The sequence below is a fragment of the Candida parapsilosis genome, contig 005569 (assembly GCF_000182765.1).
Source record: "Candida parapsilosis strain CDC317 annotated contig 005569".
Classification (NCBI taxonomy): domain Eukaryota; kingdom Fungi; phylum Ascomycota; class Pichiomycetes; order Serinales; family Debaryomycetaceae; genus Lodderomyces; species Lodderomyces parapsilosis.
In genome coordinates, this window is record NW_023503278.1 from 1753102 (window position 1) to 1776384 (window position 23283).

Here is a 23283-nt window from a genome sequence, read left to right on the forward strand (position 1 = left end):
TTGAAGATCTACAACAACGGGGAAAACTCTTTCTATTTATATAATTGGGGGAGGGCATTGCATCGTAAAGAAACAACTCGGAATTGCGGGTATCTGAACGATGAAAAGGGTATTCGAAAGTCACAGAACAATTGGAATATGCACAAAATTACTGATGTTGAAAAAGACGCACATAATTCACGTGAATGTATGCACAAATTCAACACTGCAAGATTCTATCGGCTTTACCACATAAGGCTACGTTAAGCTATATTTATTGGCTTTCCAAAATAACCGTGCGTCATTCACCCACTGGTTCCGAGCCAACAATTGTTTGTTTACCAACTTTGTAGGGAACTGTCTTGTATAAGTTCGTGACCTCATGCATAAGAGAAAGGTAGGCCGATAATGCCCTTTGTTTAGGGTTTTTGCAACTTAGTAAAAGATCATAAGTTTAAAGCGGCTTTTGTTTATTGATTCTATTCGGAATTCCATTTTATACACGAAAAATAAATTGATTATATACTGTCAAATATTTGGACTTAAATTAGCTGATCGATACAAAGTGCAAAGTCTTTCGTGTGATCAGTAACAATGTTCGTGGAGTTATTTCATCGCTTTCAACAAAATATCCGTTGAAATGTGTAAGAGGAACACACGGATGTATGGGGCGCATATTACCTGCAATGGCAAGTTTCCTTATAACGTGAAAGCGAAGCGCCCCCTTTGGAATACACAATATACTATCATGTTCTGTTAAGCTTCCCACATTTCCATTTTAGCCCTGTAAGATTAATTGTATGTTTATTCTCTATTTTAACTGAATATTTGTATCTTGTTAACCATTTCAAAATTCATATTTTTACTTCTTGTTTCTCTTTTCCCAGGAACCAGCAAAAGTGCACTGGAAGATAGAACTCTACAATGAATTTCAACTTCTAATACAATGCCTCGATTTTACATTTTTCAAAAGTATTACGTTACTGACTCACACATTCGTATACCAGCCGCCTTTAAAATGGAAGTATTTTTTTCAGTCATCGCACATCTTTCTCTCAACATCATTTCTTATCACCCTGCTATTGCCACTGGCTGGCCATTTCTCAATTGGTTAATTCCCATATCATCCAAGTCGCCCGTATTTCCGCATATGTTGCACACTAATCGCTTCGAAAAGGAGTACGGAAGCACAGGAATGAAGAAAAGTGTCACGGCACTTATCGTGCGCACGGCAAAGGCACTTTGGTTGTGACAACGTCCGCAATAGCATGGGATATGTCCCACATCAGATAGTTCATTGTTGTAATCTTGAACTGTAGTAAAGTTAGTATGATTGACTAGGAAGAGCCCCAGCACAATTTGCTGTTGCACTTGCAACGACTCCAAAAAAGTAGCGACCCGTACATACACCCTATGAGAAAGAAGCAAAAATCCATGACGTCCGATTCAGTTTTTCAAATTGGATGTGCAATGATTGATTCAAATTGGATCTATTGGTGCACTGTCACAGTCTTCTTTTGGATTAAATCACTAATTCGAGAAACAACGCTATGATGGATTACTGAAACTTTCAATAACCAGTTGAAAAGTGTTTTTGAATATTTGTGGGTCGATTCAAAAATTTGGCATGATTTCTTCACTAATTGTCAATTTTTCTGGTCCCGTGGTTTTGTGTAGCGGAATTTTTTCGGAGTTAGATCAAACCGAATAAAGTCTCCCGTAAACAACTATATCAAATATCTAGAAAAAGTGTACTACAATAATAAGGAAATACAAACACGAAACATTCATCATTAGTATGGATTTATGAAAACAAAAGTATTAACTATAGGTCAAGAATTGAATCAGACTCAAAATGAATCAAAACTTCTCTCCTCAAGCTGAGTGAGTCTCAACATCATGAACCTTTTCATCGGATTGAGAGCCAGTCTCTTTGTGTTCAACACTCAACTTTCTTGCCAACTCTGAGTCTGGATCAATTGGAATGGTTGGTGTCCATGAAGCTGATCTCCATGCGGGAATGTTTTCTTCCCACATTTGTCCAACTTCTTCCAATCTCTTACCTTTGGTTTCTGGGAATCCAAAGAAAACGTGAAGACCCATGGCAAGACAAAAGACACCGTAGATGATGTACGTTTTGTAATTGATGTTTTTGAAACCAGATGGGGTATACATAGCAATTGGGAAGTTGAAACACCAATTAGCACAAGTCGACAATGAGTTACCTCTTTGTGAGATTCTGTTGTCACCCCAGATTTCTGAACAATAGACCCAAATACCAACACCCCAAGTAGAAGCAAATGAACAAACAAACAAATAACAGCATGCAATAGCACCTCTAGCCGCAGGCTTGTTGCTATCTGGAATTCTAATTGTGACAGATTCGGTTCCTGAATCTGGCCAAGGAACAGCATATTGTCCTAAAATACCAGTAAGACCAAATTGAAAAATCATCATGAAAAGAGCACCAAGCATCAATACCGGTCTCCTACCAAAGTAATCAAAACAAATCAATGCAGGAATAGTACAAACGACATTCAACACGTATTGAATGGAGGAGGCAATCAAGTTGGTATTTCCTGAGTATCCAGCCATTTGGAAAATGTAAACGATATAGTACATCATGACATTCATACCAGTCAATTGTTGCCAAATTTGAGCAAAGATTGCTGTGAGTGTTCTGCGAAGAAACTTCTTTTTGAACAAAGTGCCATAACCAACTGTTTTTGCTTCTTGGTCAATCAATAATTGCTCTTTGATTTCAGCAATTTCAATCAAAACTTCTGGATCATCATGTTTACCATGTGATTGAATTTTAGTAACGATCTCTTCAGCTTGTTCCCATCTACCTTGTTTGGCTAGCCAACGTGGTGATTCAGGAATGATAAGACATCCAAAAAACAAAAGCAAACCTGGGATGATTTGTATAGCCCAGCCAATTCTGAAACTAGCAACACCATTGATCTGACCTGTACCATAACATATATAAAACATAATCATAATACCAAGTGTGACTGCAAATTGGAAAAATCCGTTAACAGTACCTCTTCTTTTACGTGGAGAAATTTCTGCACCGTAGATAGGAGCAACTGATGAGCCGAAACCAACACCCCAACCAGAAATAATACGACCAATGATTAACTGGGCTCTGTTTTGAGATGAAGATTGAACAGCTGCACCAATCATCCACAACAACGAACAAATAATGAGTGATAATCTTCTTCCAAAGGGTTCAGAAACGAAGGCAGAAGCAATGGATCCGAAGATAGACCCCAACGCCATAGACGCTGTTATGAACCCTTGAATTGTAGACCCTGGGGTATTAAAATAGTTTTTGTATGGATCTGAACCAATAAATGCTGACATTGATGAAATATCAAAACCAAACATCAACCCAGCAATGGTGGAAATACTGGCAATGAAGTAAACATTGTAAATTTTTGGGAGCTTGTCCAACACGTTGGCCAATTTCAAGGCCGGGCCTGAAAACATACGTTCAATTCTAGACGACATATTTGAAAGTGGTAGCTGTGGTTGCGAAATATCAAAGATGAAACAAAAAATATGGTGATCAGAAACCAGCAAGTGTGGGAGATTTGTACGTCTATTTATATTGAAAAAAATGAGAAAGAGGGGACTTGGTCATGTATGTTATGAACTTTCTGAAGTTAGTGGCTCTCTTAGCTTCACGTCTATTGTTAAGCTCTATAATTTTTCCTAAACAATAAAATAAACAATGCTTTATTACTCTTTGTCTATTGTTTTTCCCCACCACGTCTCGAGATCTAAATAGACTAAATGCAAGAATTTATCCCAAAACAACACAAACTAGGAATAAATGCTACATAAAAAAGGTCAAAAAAACACACGGCACTGATGCAGGATGGGTTAAGTCTAATATGCACGTAAAGTGAGTGAGTACAATTTTTCTTAAATATTTTACCAAGACTAAAACTAAAGCTGGAAAACAACAACTTCAAAATGCCGTAACTGGATTTTTTAATACAACAAGGTTAGCCCGGCTCGGTTTATAGATATACCTGAGTTTTATTCGTGGTGGCACTGTACATGCCTGGGAGTATGTCGGGTTCCTTGCATAAGAAATGTATGTACGCGCGCCCTTCTGGTGAGGCTGTAGTTTGGCCACACAAAGCAATCAAATCTCCAAAAAAGCGAAAGATATTCTTTAGATATGTTTATAAAAAAGCCCTCCTCTCTACCCAACAAAAAAGCCGATAAAATCATTTCGGTGTTTTACAATTATTCCGGAAACAAGCAGAGTGTAACCTAAATTTTTTAGACGCAAAAAACAACCGGGAATAAGGTTGATAGATAATTTCTCTAGTTTTTGCGTGTTTGGGTTGCGTTTGGTGTTGCTTTTCTGGACCATGCTTAGCGACGTCCGGCTGCTTTTCACTTTAACTAAAGAGTCTTCGTAGTTGAGGCTCGGTTCATTGATGCTTTACACGGTATCATCCAGCACCATCTTTATGAGGATAGTCATTTGATTTCGGATTTTTTTCGATTACCAAAGGTAACCAGCAAAAGGACACAAACTGCACATTTGTTTTCTTTTCGATTGTTTTACTATTTTTCTTGGCATTTTGCACTAAAATTTCTCCATTCAAATCTGGAACAACTTTGCCCATGGAGTTGTTAGTTGAACAATAAACAAATCCCTAGAACAATAAACACGACATGTTGTTGGTACTGAGGATGCAGACGTGAGCTCCAATTATGCACGATTTGTAAACCAATTTTCCTCAAATTGGAAAGCTGGGGAAAAATTCGAACTCAAGTGGAGAAATATCGTACCATCCTTTTTTTCTTGTCAACGGAAGAAATTCAAGAGGCTCCAAGTAGAAGCGGAGTGTGATTGCTTCCAAGAAAATTGAAGGAAAAAAATCGAACAGGAAGATATTCCGTAGGTGGGCGTCCTTTGCTGATTTTCCCCTCACTCGAATCTAGTCTTTGCAAAGAGATGCCAAATGATGCTCCCAGGCACGTTCGTTCAAGGATCTCGTTAATATCCCTAGCAAGTAGATCCAAAAGACAATAGGCTTCGTTTGTTTCTTTTCCGGTGTTCTGGAATGCAATGGATGTGTGACAGAAAGGGAAATTTTGTGGGGGTTTTGTGTTCTCCTTTACCCCAATTTTAGAACAAAACGCGTGATGCTTTCTCAAAACAACAGTAAGAAGAACTTTTCATATACTCATTAAATCCACACAGTCGTATGATATAGCCACCCATCTACAATGCTAGGCGTGGACTGATTACGGTTACGCCCAGCTTTCAAGGATAATGGCCGAAGCAAGTATTCTCGCCAAAATTGATTGAGCAAAGGGGGTTGTTTGTCTTTCGAACGTTTCCATCTGCAAACCTGTACAAGCACGACGCTATCTCAATTGTTGTTGTCTCTTGCCAGTAAGATTCACTGACGTTATCTCGTTTTGTAATCCCCACAATGGTGTGAAAGATTCCACCTCTCTCTCCCTTGATTCTTTGTTTGTTTGCCAAACGTTTGGCGATTGTTTATTTTGCAAAATTTAAATTTAGACGCTAAATATAACCACATACTGAGTAAAGTAAACTTTGAGGGATTTTTATTGAACAATGCAACCTATAAATACATGCGGCTTGGACTAAAATTACATAGTTGACGACTGCATGCATTGTCAAGTGCAACCATGTTGTATTTCTCTCGGAATAATTGTTGCAATATTCACACTCGTAATTCTATACTCTTCAGCATAGAGCAAAGTGATTGAGAATTTTTTGTGCTGAAACTCCCCGCTTCATTGTAGTTAACCCGATGACGGGCGCCTAAGATTCTGATTGTTGACCTCTTTTCTCTAGTAAATATATTGGCTTCTATACCCTTGACCAGCGAGCATAACTTTGTATGTGTGAAACTATTCAAAGATCGTGACACAAAGGGTCGAATGGTATCATATACGAGCTTTTTACATGAGATGAAACCTCATTCAGGTGAAGTTTCCTCCTTCTGCTCTTGTAGTAACAGCTTTGAAGAAAATTAAATTTAAATTGCAATAAACACATGTAAATGCCGCCCTAGAGGTGTATAACTAGAGCTTCGGCCATGCCATCTCTCATGATTTCACCATTTTCCTTCAAGCTTAATACGTTTTCACCTTGTCAGACTGTTGTTCCTCGATATGTTCCTTATACTCAAGGCTTAACTTGTGTCCCATCTCAGAATCAGAAGCAATGGGAATTGTAGGTTGCCAAGTAGCTGATTTCCACGCAGGAACCCTCTCGGCCCACATTTGTCCAATTTCCTCCAACCGCTTGTTTCTAGTTTCTGGGAAACCAAAGTAAACGTGGAGCGACATTGCCACGCAAAAAACACCATAAATGATATAAGTTCTCCAACTGATATTCTTGAACCCTGATGGTGTATACATTCCGATAGCAAAATTGATGATCCAATTGGCTGCCGTAGACAAAGAATTACCTCTTTGTGATATTCTGTTATCGCCCCAAATTTCGGAGCAATAGATCCAAATACCAACACCCCACGTCATGGCATAAGAGCACACGAATAGATAGGAGCATGCAATTGCTCCTCTTGAAGCAGATTTCTGACTATCAGGAATCTTTATATTTACTGTATCATTTCCTGAGTTAGACCAAGGTTGCGAGTAAGCGCCTAAGATGCCAGCCAATCCAAATTGGAAAGTTGTCATCAACAAACCACCAGCTATCAACACTGGACGTCTTCCCCATTTGTCAAACAATATCAATGCTGGGATGGAGCAAAAAACATTCAACACGTACTGGATTGAGGATGCAACTAAATTGGTGTTTCCTGAGTATCCGGCCATTTCAAAAATGTAGACAATGTAGTACATCAACACATTCATACCCGTCAACTGTTGCCATATTTGCGAAAACAATGCGGTGAAAGTTCTCATAATGTACTTTTTCTTAAATAGGGTGGAATACCCAACGGACGATGCCGACTCTTGAATCATCAACTGCTCTTTGATTTCAGCAATTTCAATTAAAACTTCTGGATCTTCCGAGTTACCCTTTGCTTGAGTCTTTGCAACAATATACTCAGCTAGTTCCCATCTACCCTGCTTTGCCAACCATCTAGGAGATTCTGGGATGAAGAGGCATCCAATGGCCAAAACCAACCCCGGAACAATTTGTAGCCCCCAAGCAATTCTAAAGCTCGCGACGCCACGTATTTTACCTAGCCCAAAAGAAATATAAAACATTATCATAATTCCAACAGTTAAACTTAATTGGAAAAACCCATTTACACTTCCTCTTTTCTTCCTTGGCGATATCTCTGCACCATAAATAGGTGCTACTGATGAGCCAAAACCAACACCCCAACCAGCGATAATCCTACCGATGATTAATTGAGCTCGATTTTGTGATGACGATTGAATAGCGGCACCAACAATCCAAAAGAATGAGCAGATCAAGAGTGACAATCTTCTTCCAAAGGGTTCAGAAACAAACGCTGATGCTATTGAACCAAAAAATGACCCCAAAGCCATGGAAGCAGTAATGAAACCTTGAATCGTTGAGCTTGGGTAGTTGAAAAAGTGTCTATATGGATCTGTACCAATGAATGCTGACATGGAAGAGATATCAAACCCAAACATTAACCCTGCAACAGTGGAGATACAGGCAATAAAGTAAACGTTGTAAATCTTGGGAAAAGCATCTAATTTTTGGCTGATTGCCAACGCTAAATTCGAGAAAAGGTGCTCCGAATTTGTAAACATGGTAAATGTGGTTGCAAAGCTTAATGCACTCTTTGCAAAATTCCAGTGAAAGGAAAACGGGAGGGAGACAGTGCCTATTTTATATTGCAATTTTGCCAACCCTGGCTCTTGTCCAAAAGTACAAACCATGAGAGGGGAAAATGAGCCATAAACCTTCATTGAACAAGTGGATATCTTTCATCTTCAGTCGAAGTTTCGGACTTTGCTAACTCCGTATGTGACCTAGTTTAAAAATAGGACTTTGTAAACAAGGAACTGATGGTTGGTCATACAATGATGCGGAGAAACTATCTGTGGCTTCAATTTTCTATTGGTTCTTGGAGCCACAAGACAACTGTACGTTTCTGTTGCATAAACGGCAAAGGTATGTTCTTGCATAGATAGAGTGTCCACGTACTATCACACTAGAATGGAAGGCCAGAAAACAATTGTTTGAAAGCAACTTTGGTTTAACAGAAAACTAAGTCAAAAGTGTTTCAATGTCGAATTTACAGCTCGCATAATATGACTACAATTGAGCACGATCAATGAAGTCAATAGCCAGTTTTGACAAAGGTTTGAACTGAAAGGAGATTTGGGATTTTCACCAAGAAAATGCTTTGCTGCTGCTTTAAAAACAGTTGGACAGATTTTACATGAAACAAGGGTGCAACAAAATGAATGATTTCCCTTTATTCTTCCGAATCGGGGATTAAAAGAGGGGGTTTGTGTTGACACGGCATTTCATTGGCAACAATGAATAGGCTCGAAACTTGCGGAGTTTGAGATATTGAATTCTCCAAAAAATAGACGCTTATTGTTTTTCTTTTGCTGAAGTGCCGTATTAGTAGTATGTTCCATAGAAGCTAAAAATCCGACCCCAAACGTTTGTCGGATAATTTATTATTAAAGATTCGGAAAATTACCACAAGAAGAAATAATCTCGAGAAAACAATCAGATTAATTTATTGAGCAATTTAACTAGAGTAACACGGTGGAGATTTCACAAAATATTCCTTGTACAAGTGGTCAAACTAAAACTTCAGGAAATAAATACAAACATTGCTAGGATTAGAAGCTATACACGATGAATAAGAAAAGAAAAATTCATTATTTCGTAACCCATTTAATCCAACACTAACTCTGATCATCATCAGTATTTGAGTTTTCTTCCAAGAGCTTCTCTTCATTATGTTCAACACTCAATTTCCTAGCCAATTCAGCATCTGAGACCAATGGTACAGTTGGTTGCCATGAAGCTGACCTCCAAGCTGGTACTTTCTCTTCCCACATTTGTCCAATTTCTTCCAATCTCTTGCCTCTAGTCTCTGGGAATCCGAAAAACACATGGATAGCCATAGCAATACAAAAGACACCATAGATGATATATGTTCTCCAATCAATATTTTTGAACCCAGATGGAGTATACATCGCAATTGCAAAGTTCATAATCCAATTGGCAGCAGTGGAAACAGCATTACCTCTTTGTGAGATTCTGTTATCGCCCCAAATTTCGGAGCAATACACCCAGATACCAACACCCCAGGTAAATGCATAAGCACATACAAATAAATATGAACAAGCAATGGCACCGTTGGAAGCAGGTAACTTCGATTTTGGAATCTTGATGGTGACGGTTTCGCTTGGCGAGTCAATCCATGGAACGGCATAAGTTCCCAAAATACCAGCCAAACCAAACTGCCATGCCGCCATCATCAATGCACCACCAATCAACAATGGTCTTCTTCCAATCTTATCCAAGACAAACAAAGCCGGTATTGTGCAAACGACATTCAACACGTATTGGATTGACGACGCCACCAAGTTGGCATTTCCTGATTTACCAGCCATTTCGAAAATATAGACAATGTAGTACATCATGACATTCATACCAGTCAATTGTTGCCAGATCTGGGCGAATACAGCAGTAAATGTTCTCATAATGTATTTCTTTCTGAACAAAGTAGCATATCCAACGGATTTAGCCGCCTCTTCAATCAACAATTGGTCCTTGATTTCAGAAATTTCAATCAAAACTTCTGGATCTTCTCTATTACCATGGGCTTGAATCTTGGAAACAATAAATTCTGCTTTTTCCCACTTATCTTGCTTTGCCAACCACCTAGGGGATTCAGGGATGATGAAGCAACCCAAGAATAAGCATAGTCCAGGAACAATTTGAATACCCCAAGCAATTCGAAACCCAGCAACCCCGTTGATCTTGCCTAGTCCGTATGAAATGAAATACATAATCAAGATACCCAAGGTAACAGCAAATTGGAAAAATCCTCCAATCAAACCTCTAACCTTTCTTGGTGCCAATTCAGCACCATAAATTGGTGCAACCGAAGAACCAAAACCAACACCCAATCCAGAAATGATACGACCAATGATTAATTGTGCTCTGTTTTGAGATGAAGATTGAATAGCAGCACCAACAACCCAAAATAAGGCACAAGTCAAAAGGGATAATCTTCTACCAAATGGCTCAGAAACAAATGTGGAGAAGATCGATCCAAAGAATGAACCCAAGGCCATTGATGAAGTAATAAATCCTTGAATTGTTGAGCTAGGTGAATGAAAGTAATTCAAATAAGGATCAGTCCCAAGAAATGCTGACATCGACGAAATATCAAAACCAAACATCATTCCCGCAATGGTGGAAATGCTGGCAATAAAGTAAACGTTGTATATTTTGGGTAAATGGTCCAAGGCTTCATTGGCTTTTAAAGCTGGACCGGAAAATATCCTTTCTATTTTAGCTGACATTGTTGCTGTTGTTATAGGGCTAATGGAAAACAAAATAGGTGTACTATATATGAGCACCCTTTTCTTCAATGGGAATTTTGACGCCTATTTATAATCTTGAGCTAAAGAGAAAACTGCACCAAAGTCCCTTTGTTGCTTCTCTTAGATATACTTCCGATTCATTGTGTCCGACAAATTTTTTGCAATACATCATAGGGTGGCTTTTTTTTTTTGCAACATCATTGTTTTTCCCCCACCGGAATAGATCTAAACAATGGAGGGAGTGTGCTTTGTGAACTTAATGGGCAAACATGTGATCACAAGTCTCCACTTTGAGCAGAAGACAATGCCTATCTAATATGCACACCAGTGTTAAAGACTTGAAAATAACTGTTTCGTGTAATCGACTCAAAAATGGTTGGATTGTTGTACAATTTCCTTGTAAGTTTCTATTGTTTTGAATACGAGAAAAGCAAAAAATAGTGTCAGATTCCAAACAAATTGTCATCCGGCTAACTGGCTCCGAACTGACAATTCTTTCAGTTCTTATTGCACAATAGGTTGTTTACAAATTGCCGCGCCATTGACAGCCCCGTATAGTTTTTCCGTAGCATCGGAATCGCGCGTGCCAAGAAAAATAGATTTTTTCCTGTAATGACGTAAATGTGCATCAAAGGAACCACAGATGAAGTTAAGCGATAGTAACGGTGTATACAGCACAACTACATTAACCGGGGGGTTGCCGCTTGTACAAGAAACGAGGGGTGACTCTATATGGAATAGGAGCTGCCAACTAGATCGAGACTTGCCTTTGTTAGTGGTGAAAGCGATTTCGTTTGTGGTCGACACATAACGTGTGGTCCGCATTAATTTGCATGCACGTATGGACTTCACCCTGAAACGATAGCCTACAACTCGAAAAAGTTAACCAAAACAAATTTATCATTAATAAAATAACCACTATACAAAAGTAAGTTAAACAAGAACTGAAGTCAAAATCACGTAACGAAAATCAAAAACAAGGGAAAACCAATAAGAATATCAACAATCTATTTTTGTTCTTCATCAGTGTTTGATTCTTCCTCCATCAACTTCTCTTCATTATGTTCAACACTCAATTTCCTAGCCAATTCAGCATCTGAGACCAATGGTACAGTTGGTTGCCATGAAGCTGACCTCCAAGCTGGTACTTTCTCTTCCCACATTTGTCCAATTTCTTCCAATCTCTTGCCTCTAGTCTCTGGGAATCCGAAAAACACATGGATAGCCATAGCAATACAAAAGACACCATAGATGATATATGTTCTCCAATTGATATTCTTAAAACCTGATGGTGTGTACATCGCAATTGCGAAATTCAAAATCCAATTGGCAGCAGTGGAAACAGCATTACCTCTTTGTGAGATTCTGTTATCACCCCAAATTTCGGAACAATACACCCAGATACCAACACCCCAAGTAGAAGCAAATGAACAAACAAACAAGTACGAACAAGCAATGGCACCATTAGAAGCAGATAACTTTGATTTTGGAATCTTGATGGTGACACTCTCACTTGGTGAGTCGGCCCATGGTTCCGAATAGCTACCCAAAATACCAGCTAAACCAAACTGCCAAGCAGCCATCATCAATGCACCACCAATCAACAATGGTCTTCTACCAACTTTATCTAAAAAGTATAATGCAGGAACAGTACAAACGGTGTTCAACACGTATTGAATAGATGATGCAACCAAGTTGGCATTTCCTGATTTACCAGCCATTTCGAAAATATAGACAATGTAGTACATCATGACATTCATACCAGTCAATTGTTGCCAGATTTGGGCAAATACAGCAGTAAATGTTCTCATAATGTACTTCTTTCTGAACAAAGTAGCATATCCAACGGATTTAGCCGCCTCTTCAATCAACAATTGGTCCTTGATTTCAGAAATTTCAATCAAAACTTCTGGATCTTCTCTATTACCATGGGCTTGAATCTTGGAAACAATAAATTCTGCTTGTTCCCATTTACCTTGTTTAGCAAGCCAACGTGGTGATTCAGGGATAATGAAACATCCCATAAGCAACAACAAACCAGGGATAATTTGAATACCCCAAGCAATTCTAAAACTGGCAACCCCATTGATCTTACCCAACCCATATGAGATGTAAAACATAATCAAGATACCCAAGGTAACAGCAAATTGGAAAAATCCTCCAATCAAACCTCTAATCTTTCTTGGTGCCAATTCAGCACCATAAATTGGTGCAACCGAAGAACCAAAACCAACACCCAATCCAGAAATGATACGACCAATGATTAATTGTGCTCTGTTTTGAGACGAAGATTGAATAGCAGCACCAACAACCCAAAAGAAGGCACAAGTCAAAAGGGATAATCTTCTACCAAATGGCTCAGAAACAAATGTGGAGAAGATCGATCCAAAGAATGAACCCAAGGCCATTGAAGCTGTGATGAACCCTTGAATTGTGGAGCTTGGTGAATTAAAGTAGTGCATATATGATGGTGTACCAATAAAGGCTGACATTGATGAAATATCGAAACCAAACATCATACCAGCAATGGTTGAAATACTGGCAATGAAGTAGACATTGTAGATCTTTGGCAAGTGATCTAAAGCTTCGTTGATTCTCAAAGCAGGGCCTGAAAATATCCTTTCTATCTTAGCAGACATTACAAATAAAGTGATGAGTTAGTAGATGTGTTTGATGAAAATGTAAAACTTTGAATTTGAATTCTAGAGAGAAGTGGTCGCCTATTTATAGACTTTATGGCTCCCATGTGTATATACTCAGTTTTAGCATCATCAACATTGAATTGTAAGAACAACAATACCAACAACAACCACACTACATTTGGTGAAAAGAAAGTTTATTATTGTGCGTTTTGTGTATACGTGTAGTTTATCCCCACCGGATTAAATGAAAACAATAAAGAAATAATCAGACAATAAAAATTGTGCACTACGTCGTAGTGAAATGACACAAATCTCCACGCGTAACTAACCAGCATCATGCACAAGTCGACTATGAAATTTGTCGTCACGTAATAAAAGAAGCTTAATAGATGAATACGCATCATGCAGACACTTTTTTCTTTTTGTTGCTTATTGTTTTTTTTTTTGTTTTTTTCCCCAATTGGTGGGGTTGAAGGTATTATAGCACTCGGTGCATATATAGAAACTCGGTGGTGGTGAAAATTTTTCCGTCTTCAGTTAGATGATAATCTTTCCGAGTAGTAGAGCCAAGAAAATTCTCAAAATTTAGTTTTTCCTCCCTATGACAGAAAACAGGTGATCTATTATTCATATTGAAAAGGATCGGAACGAGACCCTTAACGATGATGATGACGTCGTTGGCACTTGGCATTAACATACATCTTGCATAGAACCTGGTTCTCAAATCTAAAGTGCTTGTCAAGGGTGAAACAAAGTACTGGGGCGAAAGCCCCTCATTGATTTACCAGGAAAAAATCTCACGTAGCAATGTTTTAATACGGGGAATGTAGTGTTTTTTTTTTTTTGTAACGGTGTTATATCGCATTAACTAAATTTTGGATTCTCCGTACACTATACACACGCACACAAAATATGACCGATACTTCCAGCGCCGCCCAACAAAGCGAAAGGATTTTCCTTTGTTTCAATTTATGTGTGTGTTCCCGATATACTTCGTCTAAAGTTCCACTTCATTGTAGATGTGTTACATTTTGAAGTTACAAAGTTTATGTGTTTTACAATAGCAACTAACACACGCACCGGAGTTGGTTCTGATGGCACCTAGTCTCAATTTTTGACGAATTCACTCAAGACTTGTTGGACATCAAGCACTTCCGACCACGAAGCTAATGGTAGATTGGAGTGTTTTAATCCCGACTGTAAAACTTAATTTATGTACGGTTTAACGTAGGCGTAAATGTATTCAGAGAAAAAAATAAAAATCCCTCATTTGTGTAATATAATCAATATGCAGACATCATTTTTAAAAGTTGTATTTTCAATTTGTGTTATGTAAACAACACGAAAAACGTTTGTGTCTGGAGTAGATTTTACTTCAGTTTTTAATTTAGCAACAAAAACAGTAAAGCGGGGAGGGGGGACAGATTTTACCACTTGGTACACACACATCAAACGTAAGAAACAACACATCTCCTTTGTTCTTTCTTGGTACTGTAGTCTAGTGTCGTTTAGTATGTAGTGACTTGGCAACGTCTCTCAGTGGCAGATTTTGACATTCACGACTTTTTAATGATTCATGTGGGAATTTTTTTGATTCTTTTATCAAGCATAGTAAAACAATTCACGTCAGTACTTTTTTTGTTTTCGTATTGTGTATTGCGGTTACAAACCGCATAAGGAAAAATTCAAAAATAGTTTTTCTTCTTTTTGTTTAACCCTTTTTCGTTACCCCAATTTCAGACACTAATTGATTAACAACCAATTAAAGTTTGTGAATCGTACAAAACGGAATCAATTTTACGTATATGCCGATTGCTCACCAAATGCTTAGTGGGTAGTGCACTTACTTCGGATTAAATGTTGGGAGGGAGATATCCCGTAACAGACCATCAATGTGATTCGCCATGGTACACAGCACTTGCTGGTTGCCATTTTTTACCCCAACAGAGAGACAAGCTCCGGTTATGAGCTCTCTCTCTGTATTAACCCTGCCTTATTTTACAGATCGGCTGCGTATCATCGCTTGAGCACATCTTAGTAATTCTCCTCTCCTTATTTCTCCCCATGGGGATGATCATGTGCCCTCCTTGCTGCGTATGTATGTTTGTGAAAACTTTCAAAGATATGGATCACAATTGTGGCAAGCAGGGATTTTCCTCTTGCACACTTTTAGAGTAATTCTTCCATCCCTCTGTACATCCCTCCCCCTTTGAGCTTTGTAGTTACGCAGTAACAAAGGTGAAAATACACGCGGCATTTAAAGCCACGCGATGCAGTGAGAGACGAATTCATGTAACACATACGTCGAGAGAGTGAGAGTGTGTGCTCCGATGCTATATCTACAGTTGATCCGTAACTGTAGTAGAAAAGTGTCAAGAAAAAACCTCAACTATAGACTGGCATAGTTAGTCCGGGCAGAGCTCAACTCCAGCTCAGTTTTCGTTTTGTTCTCCAAGAACTGTACCACAAATCACATATCTGATCATCTTCACCCGAATACAAAGCATTTGGCTCTAACCGAAAGATCTTATTAAGACGTTGTTTGTTTTCGTAATTGCCCTTATGTCTCCTAGTCCCCGCAATCGACCGTATATTCAAAGAGTCTATTAATTATTGTTTTTTCTTTACTTTTCATTTTCGGAACAATCTCGAACACAAGAAAAAATTGTGTCTGCATAATTTTTCCGTACGGCACTTTTTTCAGAATACCAAAAGTACTTTGTGTGAGTTTTAAACGATCTTCAGCTGGTGGGGAAAAAACGAGGCTTTCATTTGTACAGCACGCACGCCTTTTACCACCAGTGAAACATGATGAGATCTAACAAATGACGACAGGAGGCAATTACGAGTCATTACATCATTACATTTCCGGAGAGTTGAACTCATACGTTTAACATGAGTTCGTTTATAGTTGAATCAAAAGTATCTTTATTAATTAAAAGTTGTTGACCGGAGAAATCTCTTTTCACTTGGCATTCGGAACGATCTTTTGAGTCAACACAAAAAGTATTTACTAAAACTGGGGGGGAAAGCTTTGAAGAGTGATACTTTTCTTTTTTTTTTGAGTTTCCCTCACGATACTTTTCTTACTAAGTCATTACTCATAATGCTTGAGTGACACTATATAGGATGGTTACAAATTGGTTACGAGAATGGCGTGTTCTCTCACACTCCCCACACACTCGCACTAGCTCCCTCTCCACAAACAATATCCCCACGTAAAGTATATGTACACTGAGTTAATTTGCCTTTGCAAACACTCTCATAAAAGTGCAGTACTCAATTTGAGGGATGCAAATTTGTTTATACGTTTGTTTCATCACTTACTTCCAATACGTTTCACCCAAGTATTCAGACGATATAGCTTCAGTTTGCGAATTTCGTCTCCTTTTTCTTCCCCACTTTTTTTCTGGTATCACGAAATCACTCGAAATGGATTGCTTTTGAAGTTTGTCAAAAGTAAGGATCTGAGATGTAGTCACAAGACGCGTAAGGTGCGAGATTCCAAGTAAAACTTTAATACATCTTGCATTACAAATCAATATTCGTTTGAAAAACTGATACAATACCTATACTATGTATCACCTGTGTGACAAATTCATGAATCTTCTTGGTATATCCCCTGCTGTCTGCGACTATTACTCAAATCAACCAAAGAAACAGTGGGAACTTTTCAAAGTCGTATAACTTGGTCAAAACAAATTGTTGAATTTTTCGGTGGCTGAAAACTTTAATAACAGTAATTTTTTTCAGCATTTTCTCTCTTCGTAAGAACCTATTCTTCCCACCCATACTTTGGAGCCTCTCAAAGTCCCCATGGTCTTAAAAATAAAGGATGGTTTACCGATTTGAAGAACGCTTGTTGTAAATACATGACTTACTGAGTGTGAACTAATTTTGTTGTATACTTAATTGCTTCAAACAAAATCTATATCATTCTTTGATTAACACAAGAAGTCTTCCTAAAACTGGCCCTTTATCGTAATTGCCGTGAGTTCCAATCACAGTGGTTATGAAAAGGGGCAAAAGCAATGGTGATTCTGTTTTTTTTTTGCTTCTTTTTGTAACGAAGACAGGAGAGGAAGTTCCCTTGAAGTCTGTCAACACGACAAAGTGTTTGTGAAGTGCATAATCTCATGGAATTTGGGTTTGGCGTCAGGGTCTTTTGTATCCCACCTCACAAATGCTCATGGTGTACTCACTGTATTGATTACCGACAAATTTTTTTACAAGTTTGAGTATTTCCCACCCTAACAATGGGAAATATCCTGGACAAGTGTTGAAGATGCAAAAAAGCATCCAAAATTATGCATTGATTGTTTCAACATATGTACTTTGGTATTTTCTTTCGTCATATCAATAAACCGTTCTCCTCAAACTTTGCTTTTTCGTTTGTGATGAGAGAAATGAAAGGTGAATCAGTGTCCAGTGGTTTTCATTTGAATCGAAATTCGAGAAAACTTGATGGATTAGTTACATCCGAGGTCGAGGACACTTTTCAGTTTATGATTAGTAAAAGATTTGTTACGAAAAGGTTCTATAACGAGTTAACATAAGAAATGTAGAGTTATTTTCAAACTTACTCTGAGAACGATGTCCCCCTTAACTCTGTAAATACGCCAGACAATCTTCCTTTTAAAATCTCAAACTATTCTTCACATTCTATAAAATTCTCCAAAACATACAAATCAAAACTGTTCCCAAAAGACTCCAAACTCGTAATAAGTAAAAAAAAAAAACAAAAAACACACCTACCCTCAAACTCACAAGTCCACCCCGTCTTATTTGCAATCACATTTGCAGCTCGCCCTTCCTTTCCAACCAATACTTCTTATTATCACTAATAATTTGACAAGTATAGTTCAAACTAGGATAAACTTGACTAATATTATTAAACAAATTTTCAGCAAATGTACCAATAAAGAACAATTGTCCCAGTGGGATGTTTGGTTTGTTTTGCAAGATTTCATTCAATTCAAATGGTAAATGTTCATACTCAATTTCATTTTCTAGTTCAAGAAACCATTCTGCTCCTTGAGCGTCATCTGTAAAGGATGCAATTGATGATGTGGAGATTGATGATCTTGTGGTTGTATCGGTATCGATATCCGCTTCGACATCGGCATCATCACCATCATCGTTGCCATCGTCATCATTGTGGGATGAGAATCCCGCTTGTTGCTGTTTGTTCAACAATTGATCAAGTTGATTAACTTCGTCAAACTCACGTTGCAACACTACTGCCCATTGTGATGAAACACGTAATGGTCTAGTGACGTTGGATATGTCGGCACATTTGATGAGTAAAGCAGATATCAACTTGATCTTATTGTCATTGCTCATTGGTTCATGTTGTGAACCAGCGCCATCATCATTAAAACCTTGTTTGGTACTAGCACTGAAATTCTTCAATTTCGACATGTATTCGAAATGCTCTCCCATATCGGTAGCCAAGATGGACGACACTATCAAGTCATGCAAATTCAACAATGAATCTTTTTCGATTTTAATTTGTAATAAACTGGGCCAGCATACATTGAGTACTTTATTAATGAAAATCGATGCATGATATGATTCCAATACTGAACGATCATTGTAAACTAATGATGTAGGTGTCCTGTTTTTGATCATAAATGCATTTGTAGTTCCCGGATGGCCAACATCATGGCCCAATGCCGCAACCAATAACCCCAAAGTTTGTATCAAATTCAAACTTGGTTTAGATATGTCCTTGACAGTAGATGCAGCTGAAACTTCTGAGCCAGTGGGTGAATCGGATCGATTGAAAGACGATGTCGAGCTCCTGCTTCCACCACCACCCACCGCCTCCAATAATATCTGGGTTAAATCAACCAGACTGAAAACTCGGTTAGTAGCAATCAACTCAACATCATTGGCACTCTTTGATAATGCCAAGTTCTCCACTTGGTAAGGATCAATAATAAATTGTTTAAACTGAGGTAAACAACCCAACCTGACAAGAAAATGAAAGCAAGCTTGCAACACATCAACAGCATGACGGAAATTATGGAAAGGATTGCCTGATCTATAAGTATCTCTAACAATGAAAATAATCGCCAACAATTCATTTCGATTGGGGAAATGCAAACCCTTGACAAAATTGCCATCTTGTTCATGTTGTTGTTGCAAAACTTGATGTAATGCATAATTAATCATTAAATAAGCACAATAAACTAAATCGTCGCTCGACAATTCATGAGCTGGGAAAGCCCAATTTCCCACTGTTGAACAAAGATATGATAAATGTTCCTCATTGTCAGTGTTTGACAACAAATTGAAAAAGTCAATTTCCTGCAACACCAATTGTTTCAATTTGATTAAATGTTGAGTTGCATGGTGAGATCTAGTAATGTTTTTGTACAATAGTTCAGCCATTGTCGGTATTCTGTGTTTTGTATCGAATGCATTTTGGACCATTGTTGTGCCTGACCAAATTCCAATACGAGATATTCTATGGTACAATTTATCGATAATGGAATTGAGCTGATGTTGTAACAAAGGGTAATCATCATGGTCATGCGGTATAATGACAATGTTTAAGTGACTAAAGAAGTAGTCGAGTAAAGTCACTCTATCTTTAAACAGAAGCAGTTCCAACAGTGTATGAGTGGTATGTTGGTGATGACGACTTTGATACAGCTGCAGTTGCGACTGCGACTGCGACTGCGACTGCGACTGCGACTGCGACTGCGACTGCGACTGCGACTGCGACTGCGACTGCGACTGCAGATGATACTGTTGGTGATGATGATGATGATGATGATGGTGCTTGTGATGATGGTGATGGTGCTTGTCCTCCTTCGAAGAAGGAAGTATGACCAATATAGGATGGTTTATATCTGCTTCTTGACTACCTTTCTTGAACAAGTACTCAATCAACGACTTGAAACTGGCAAAAAACTCATTGTGCTGTTGTTCATGTGTTCTGTGTTTTGATTTCACTTTGAAATTGGGAATATCCTTATACAACGATAGTATTTCAAGCATTGTGTGGTGTTGGTAGTGTTGACTTACGACTAGGGACTGTTTAGTACCGAGGCAAAGGTCAAGTCAAGAAAAATGTAGTATAGATATTCTCAAAAAGAGCTCAATATTTGACAGTTGAGTAGCAGCAAACTGGGTATGTGTGTGTGTGTGTGTGTGTGTGTGTGTGTGTGTGTGTGTGTGTTGTAGTAGAGTACTTTTGGTAGATTCGTGGTCCCAGGTAGTAGTAGAACGGGGAAGGTATTCTCCAACTTGATATAATATATATATATATATATATATATTTGTATGATTAATGAAATGGGATGGGATAAGTACTCTTTTTTTTTTTTCTATTTCTTTTCCTTTCTTATTCAGTGAGTTTTGGTCTTTAGGTCACGAGACTCTCTTCCTTTTGTTGTATCTTGCTCTTGTTCTAGTTCTTATTCTCTATAGGTGGATTGATTGATGAAAGATCTCTCTCTCTCTCTGTTTTACTCGCTCTTACTTTCTCTTCCCAAAACAAAAAACAAAGAGCAAAAAAGAAATTTTTTTAAAGGAAAACAAAATTAAGTTTCCGATTGAAGAATAAAAATTTCTTTTTTGTTTTTTGCTCTTTGTGTGTCTTTGTGTGTCTTTGTGTGTGTGTGTGTGATGTGCTACCAGTTGGTCTACCCGTTAACCACAACAACGTTTAAATACTTTATACAAACGTAGAGGTTAAAAATTGCAACCCTACTACTTAAACAGCCTAGCTAACTGTCTAGTGTTCATCAAAAGTATAAGCACACGTTCTTTTTCATAATCTATAAATAACTAGTTAACCAATGCATATCCCTAACTCTACACTCTCTCTCTCTCTCTCTCCTTCTCTCCCGTATTACCGTCTCACTACTCCCAAATATATCCCCACCAACACAACCAATCCAGCAAAAACCACATTCATTCTAACAATCCTCTTATTTCGCTTATTCTTATTATGTACATGAATCAGTCTATTAATTTCCTCCAACAAGTTCAATTTGTCATTTACTTCATTCTTCATCAATTGCTTTTGTTGCATAATCTTATCCTTGTAACGATTAGTTGTTGCTTCAAGATTGTTTAAATTTGCATCAATCTCATTCAACTTTGATAAATTCTCACCAATTATTGTGTTATTGTTATCGCGTGTTTGTGACAATTTGTTAATCAACTCTTGTCGTAAATTGTGCATGGTTTTATACAACATATCCAAATATTGAGATACAAGATCAAGTTGTATAATGGTTGCTTTAGCTGGATTGGTTTTGGCATAAATCATGGCTTTGGTTTTAATAATCACTTTCTCAGAAATGGTGGATAGAATCTTGATTAATTCCTCGTACTGATCGTCATCATTGTTATCATCGCCTACAACTTTGTGCTTGTTGTGTCGATGATGTCCATTGTGTTTTTGATTATGATGTTTGCGTTTCTCCAATTCTTCCAAAACATTATCAATATTGATCAAATAATTAACAAGCTTATCATCTTCAATAACGTGCCTGGTGTCATACTCGAATCTGAATCCACCATTATGCAATACATTATTTACCAAATCTTCACTTGCATGTGCAGGGAAAGCAACACCATTACCATTTATACTGTTATTGTTAGTGTTATTGTTGTTCAATACCAAGTCCGATTGCTTCTGCTGCTGTAGCGGCTGTGGCTGCTGCTCCTGCTGCTCCTGCGGCTGCGGCTGCTGTGGCTGTAGTTGCTGCTGTGGCTTTATCTTTGGCAGCTCATCTACGATTTGTTTCTCTCGATCTTTCAACTTCTCCTCTTGTTTCTCCAACCTCATTTGTTTTTCATCTAGATTTACTTCACGATCAAGCAATTGTTGTCTTTGTGCCTCCTTACTAACCTGCTCCATTGTTTCCTTGTCTTGGTTTAAATCATCAGGCAGTTTTTTCCAATCGCTACTACCACCACCACCACTACCGCCACCACGTGTAGCTCCTTTCACTGGTTTCAATGGAGTCAACGCACTCAAATTGACATGACTATTCAGCAATGACGAAGGTAATAAATCCTCATTAAAATACCTACTCCCATTCATTTCACTTCCAGGTGAAGGTGGCACTTTTTTAGACGAGCTCAAAAACTGATCAACTAATCGATTCTTTTGCTCCTTTCGTGAATGTTCCATCTTATGTGCATGCAAACTCTGCGTACTAACATTGGCACTGTACCCACTACCATTACCATTGGAATTGCCATTATTATTGCTTTTCAAGTCTCTAAACCAGGGACTATTCAATAACCCAGGAGTATCACCAACAACAGACTGCTTCAGTCGATCGGATTTCCCACTTGTTGTTGAATGTCCCTTCCATTTATTCCTGTCCAAATTAAAGTACCCGGTACTACCGCCACCATCATCACGAGAAAGTACTGGCGGTGTAATCCTATCTCTATCAAGCAACATACGTAGATTATCACTCGACTTAGAAAGTGTTGGCGGTGTTGTTATTGATGATGCTGACGACGATGTTGATTTACGTTTGTGGTGACTGTATCGTGGTGTTTTTATACTGCTATCCGATCGATTCTTATTACTCATGGGAAACCCTGTTGGCGATTTCTGCAGCTCTTGATTAAGTCGTTGTGTTGCATATTTTTGCAGGGGCGACGACGACGACTGAGTTTGTTGCCAAGAATTGTTGATAATGGGGTAATAGGACTTGATGCTTGAGGTGTCAATAACCGGAGCAGTCCCGTTACTGGAGTTTAGATCTTTAAACTTTGTTGATATTCGTCGGTCTTTACTTTGCTGCTCCGGTTGTGTTGGGGTCACAACATTTGTCGAACCATTATTAGTTTTGGTGGATTCATTGTCCTTGTGTTGGTCATTATTCGTACAGTTTTGCAGTTGAGAAGGTGTGGTACCATTTGATTGCAGTAGTCGTAGATTCGACTCTGGTTCTGTTTGAGATGATGTATTGATGTCTTCTTTGTTACTAGACATTGTGTGTGTGTGTGTGTGTGTGTGTGTGTTGCCCACGTTCTGATGTACTATTTTCAGTCTGCTCTGCTTGGACACATTTGTTACAGTGTGATAATTCGAATTGGTGTTAATGGCTGGCGTCCTCCCCTTTCACTATAGCCACTGAAATAATCT

General features: G+C 38.3%; 7 protein-coding genes across 7 annotated transcripts; all 7 read right to left on the bottom strand. All coding sequences in view use genetic code 12, as the record gives it.

Annotated features, from left to right (window-relative positions):
• Nucleotides 1-1050: 1050 nt before the first annotated feature.
• CPAR2_108330 (uncharacterized protein) lies at nt 1051-1415 on the bottom strand (the record flags this gene model as incomplete). Its single annotated transcript, XM_036807106.1, has 2 exons — nt 1051-1292; nt 1388-1415. 2 exons carry the CDS (start codon nt 1413-1415, stop codon nt 1051-1053), a joined length of 270 nt encoding a protein of 89 aa, XP_036663975.1.
• Nucleotides 1416-1854: 439 nt separating this feature from the next.
• On the bottom strand, nt 1855-3492 carry CPAR2_108340 (sugar porter family MFS transporter; the record flags this gene model as incomplete). Its single annotated transcript, XM_036807107.1, has 1 exon — nt 1855-3492. One exon carries the CDS (start codon nt 3490-3492, stop codon nt 1855-1857), a length of 1638 nt encoding a protein of 545 aa, XP_036663976.1.
• A 2625-nt stretch (nt 3493-6117) lies between these two features.
• Nucleotides 6118-7743, bottom strand: CPAR2_108350 (sugar porter family MFS transporter; the record flags this gene model as incomplete). Its single annotated transcript, XM_036807108.1, has 1 exon — nt 6118-7743. The coding sequence occupies one exon, from the start codon at nt 7741-7743 to the stop codon at nt 6118-6120; it is 1626 nt and encodes a 541-aa protein (XP_036663977.1).
• Nucleotides 7744-8859: 1116 nt separating this feature from the next.
• Nucleotides 8860-10491, bottom strand: CPAR2_108360 (sugar porter family MFS transporter; the record flags this gene model as incomplete). Its single annotated transcript, XM_036807109.1, has 1 exon — nt 8860-10491. The coding sequence occupies one exon, from the start codon at nt 10489-10491 to the stop codon at nt 8860-8862; it is 1632 nt and encodes a 543-aa protein (XP_036663978.1).
• A 1028-nt stretch (nt 10492-11519) lies between these two features.
• CPAR2_108370 (sugar porter family MFS transporter) lies at nt 11520-13151 on the bottom strand (the record flags this gene model as incomplete). The annotated part of the gene is made up of 1 exon (XM_036807110.1): nt 11520-13151. The coding sequence occupies one exon, from the start codon at nt 13149-13151 to the stop codon at nt 11520-11522; it is 1632 nt and encodes a 543-aa protein (XP_036663979.1).
• A 4794-nt stretch (nt 13152-17945) lies between these two features.
• Nucleotides 17946-20162, bottom strand: PDE2 (3',5'-cyclic-nucleotide phosphodiesterase; the record flags this gene model as incomplete). The annotated part of the gene is made up of 1 exon (XM_036807111.1): nt 17946-20162. One exon carries the CDS (start codon nt 20160-20162, stop codon nt 17946-17948), a length of 2217 nt encoding a protein of 738 aa, XP_036663980.1.
• Nucleotides 20163-21018: 856 nt separating this feature from the next.
• On the bottom strand, nt 21019-23130 carry CPAR2_108390 (uncharacterized protein; the record flags this gene model as incomplete). Its single annotated transcript, XM_036807112.1, has 1 exon — nt 21019-23130. The coding sequence occupies one exon, from the start codon at nt 23128-23130 to the stop codon at nt 21019-21021; it is 2112 nt and encodes a 703-aa protein (XP_036663981.1).
• Nucleotides 23131-23283: the final 153 nt, after the last annotated feature.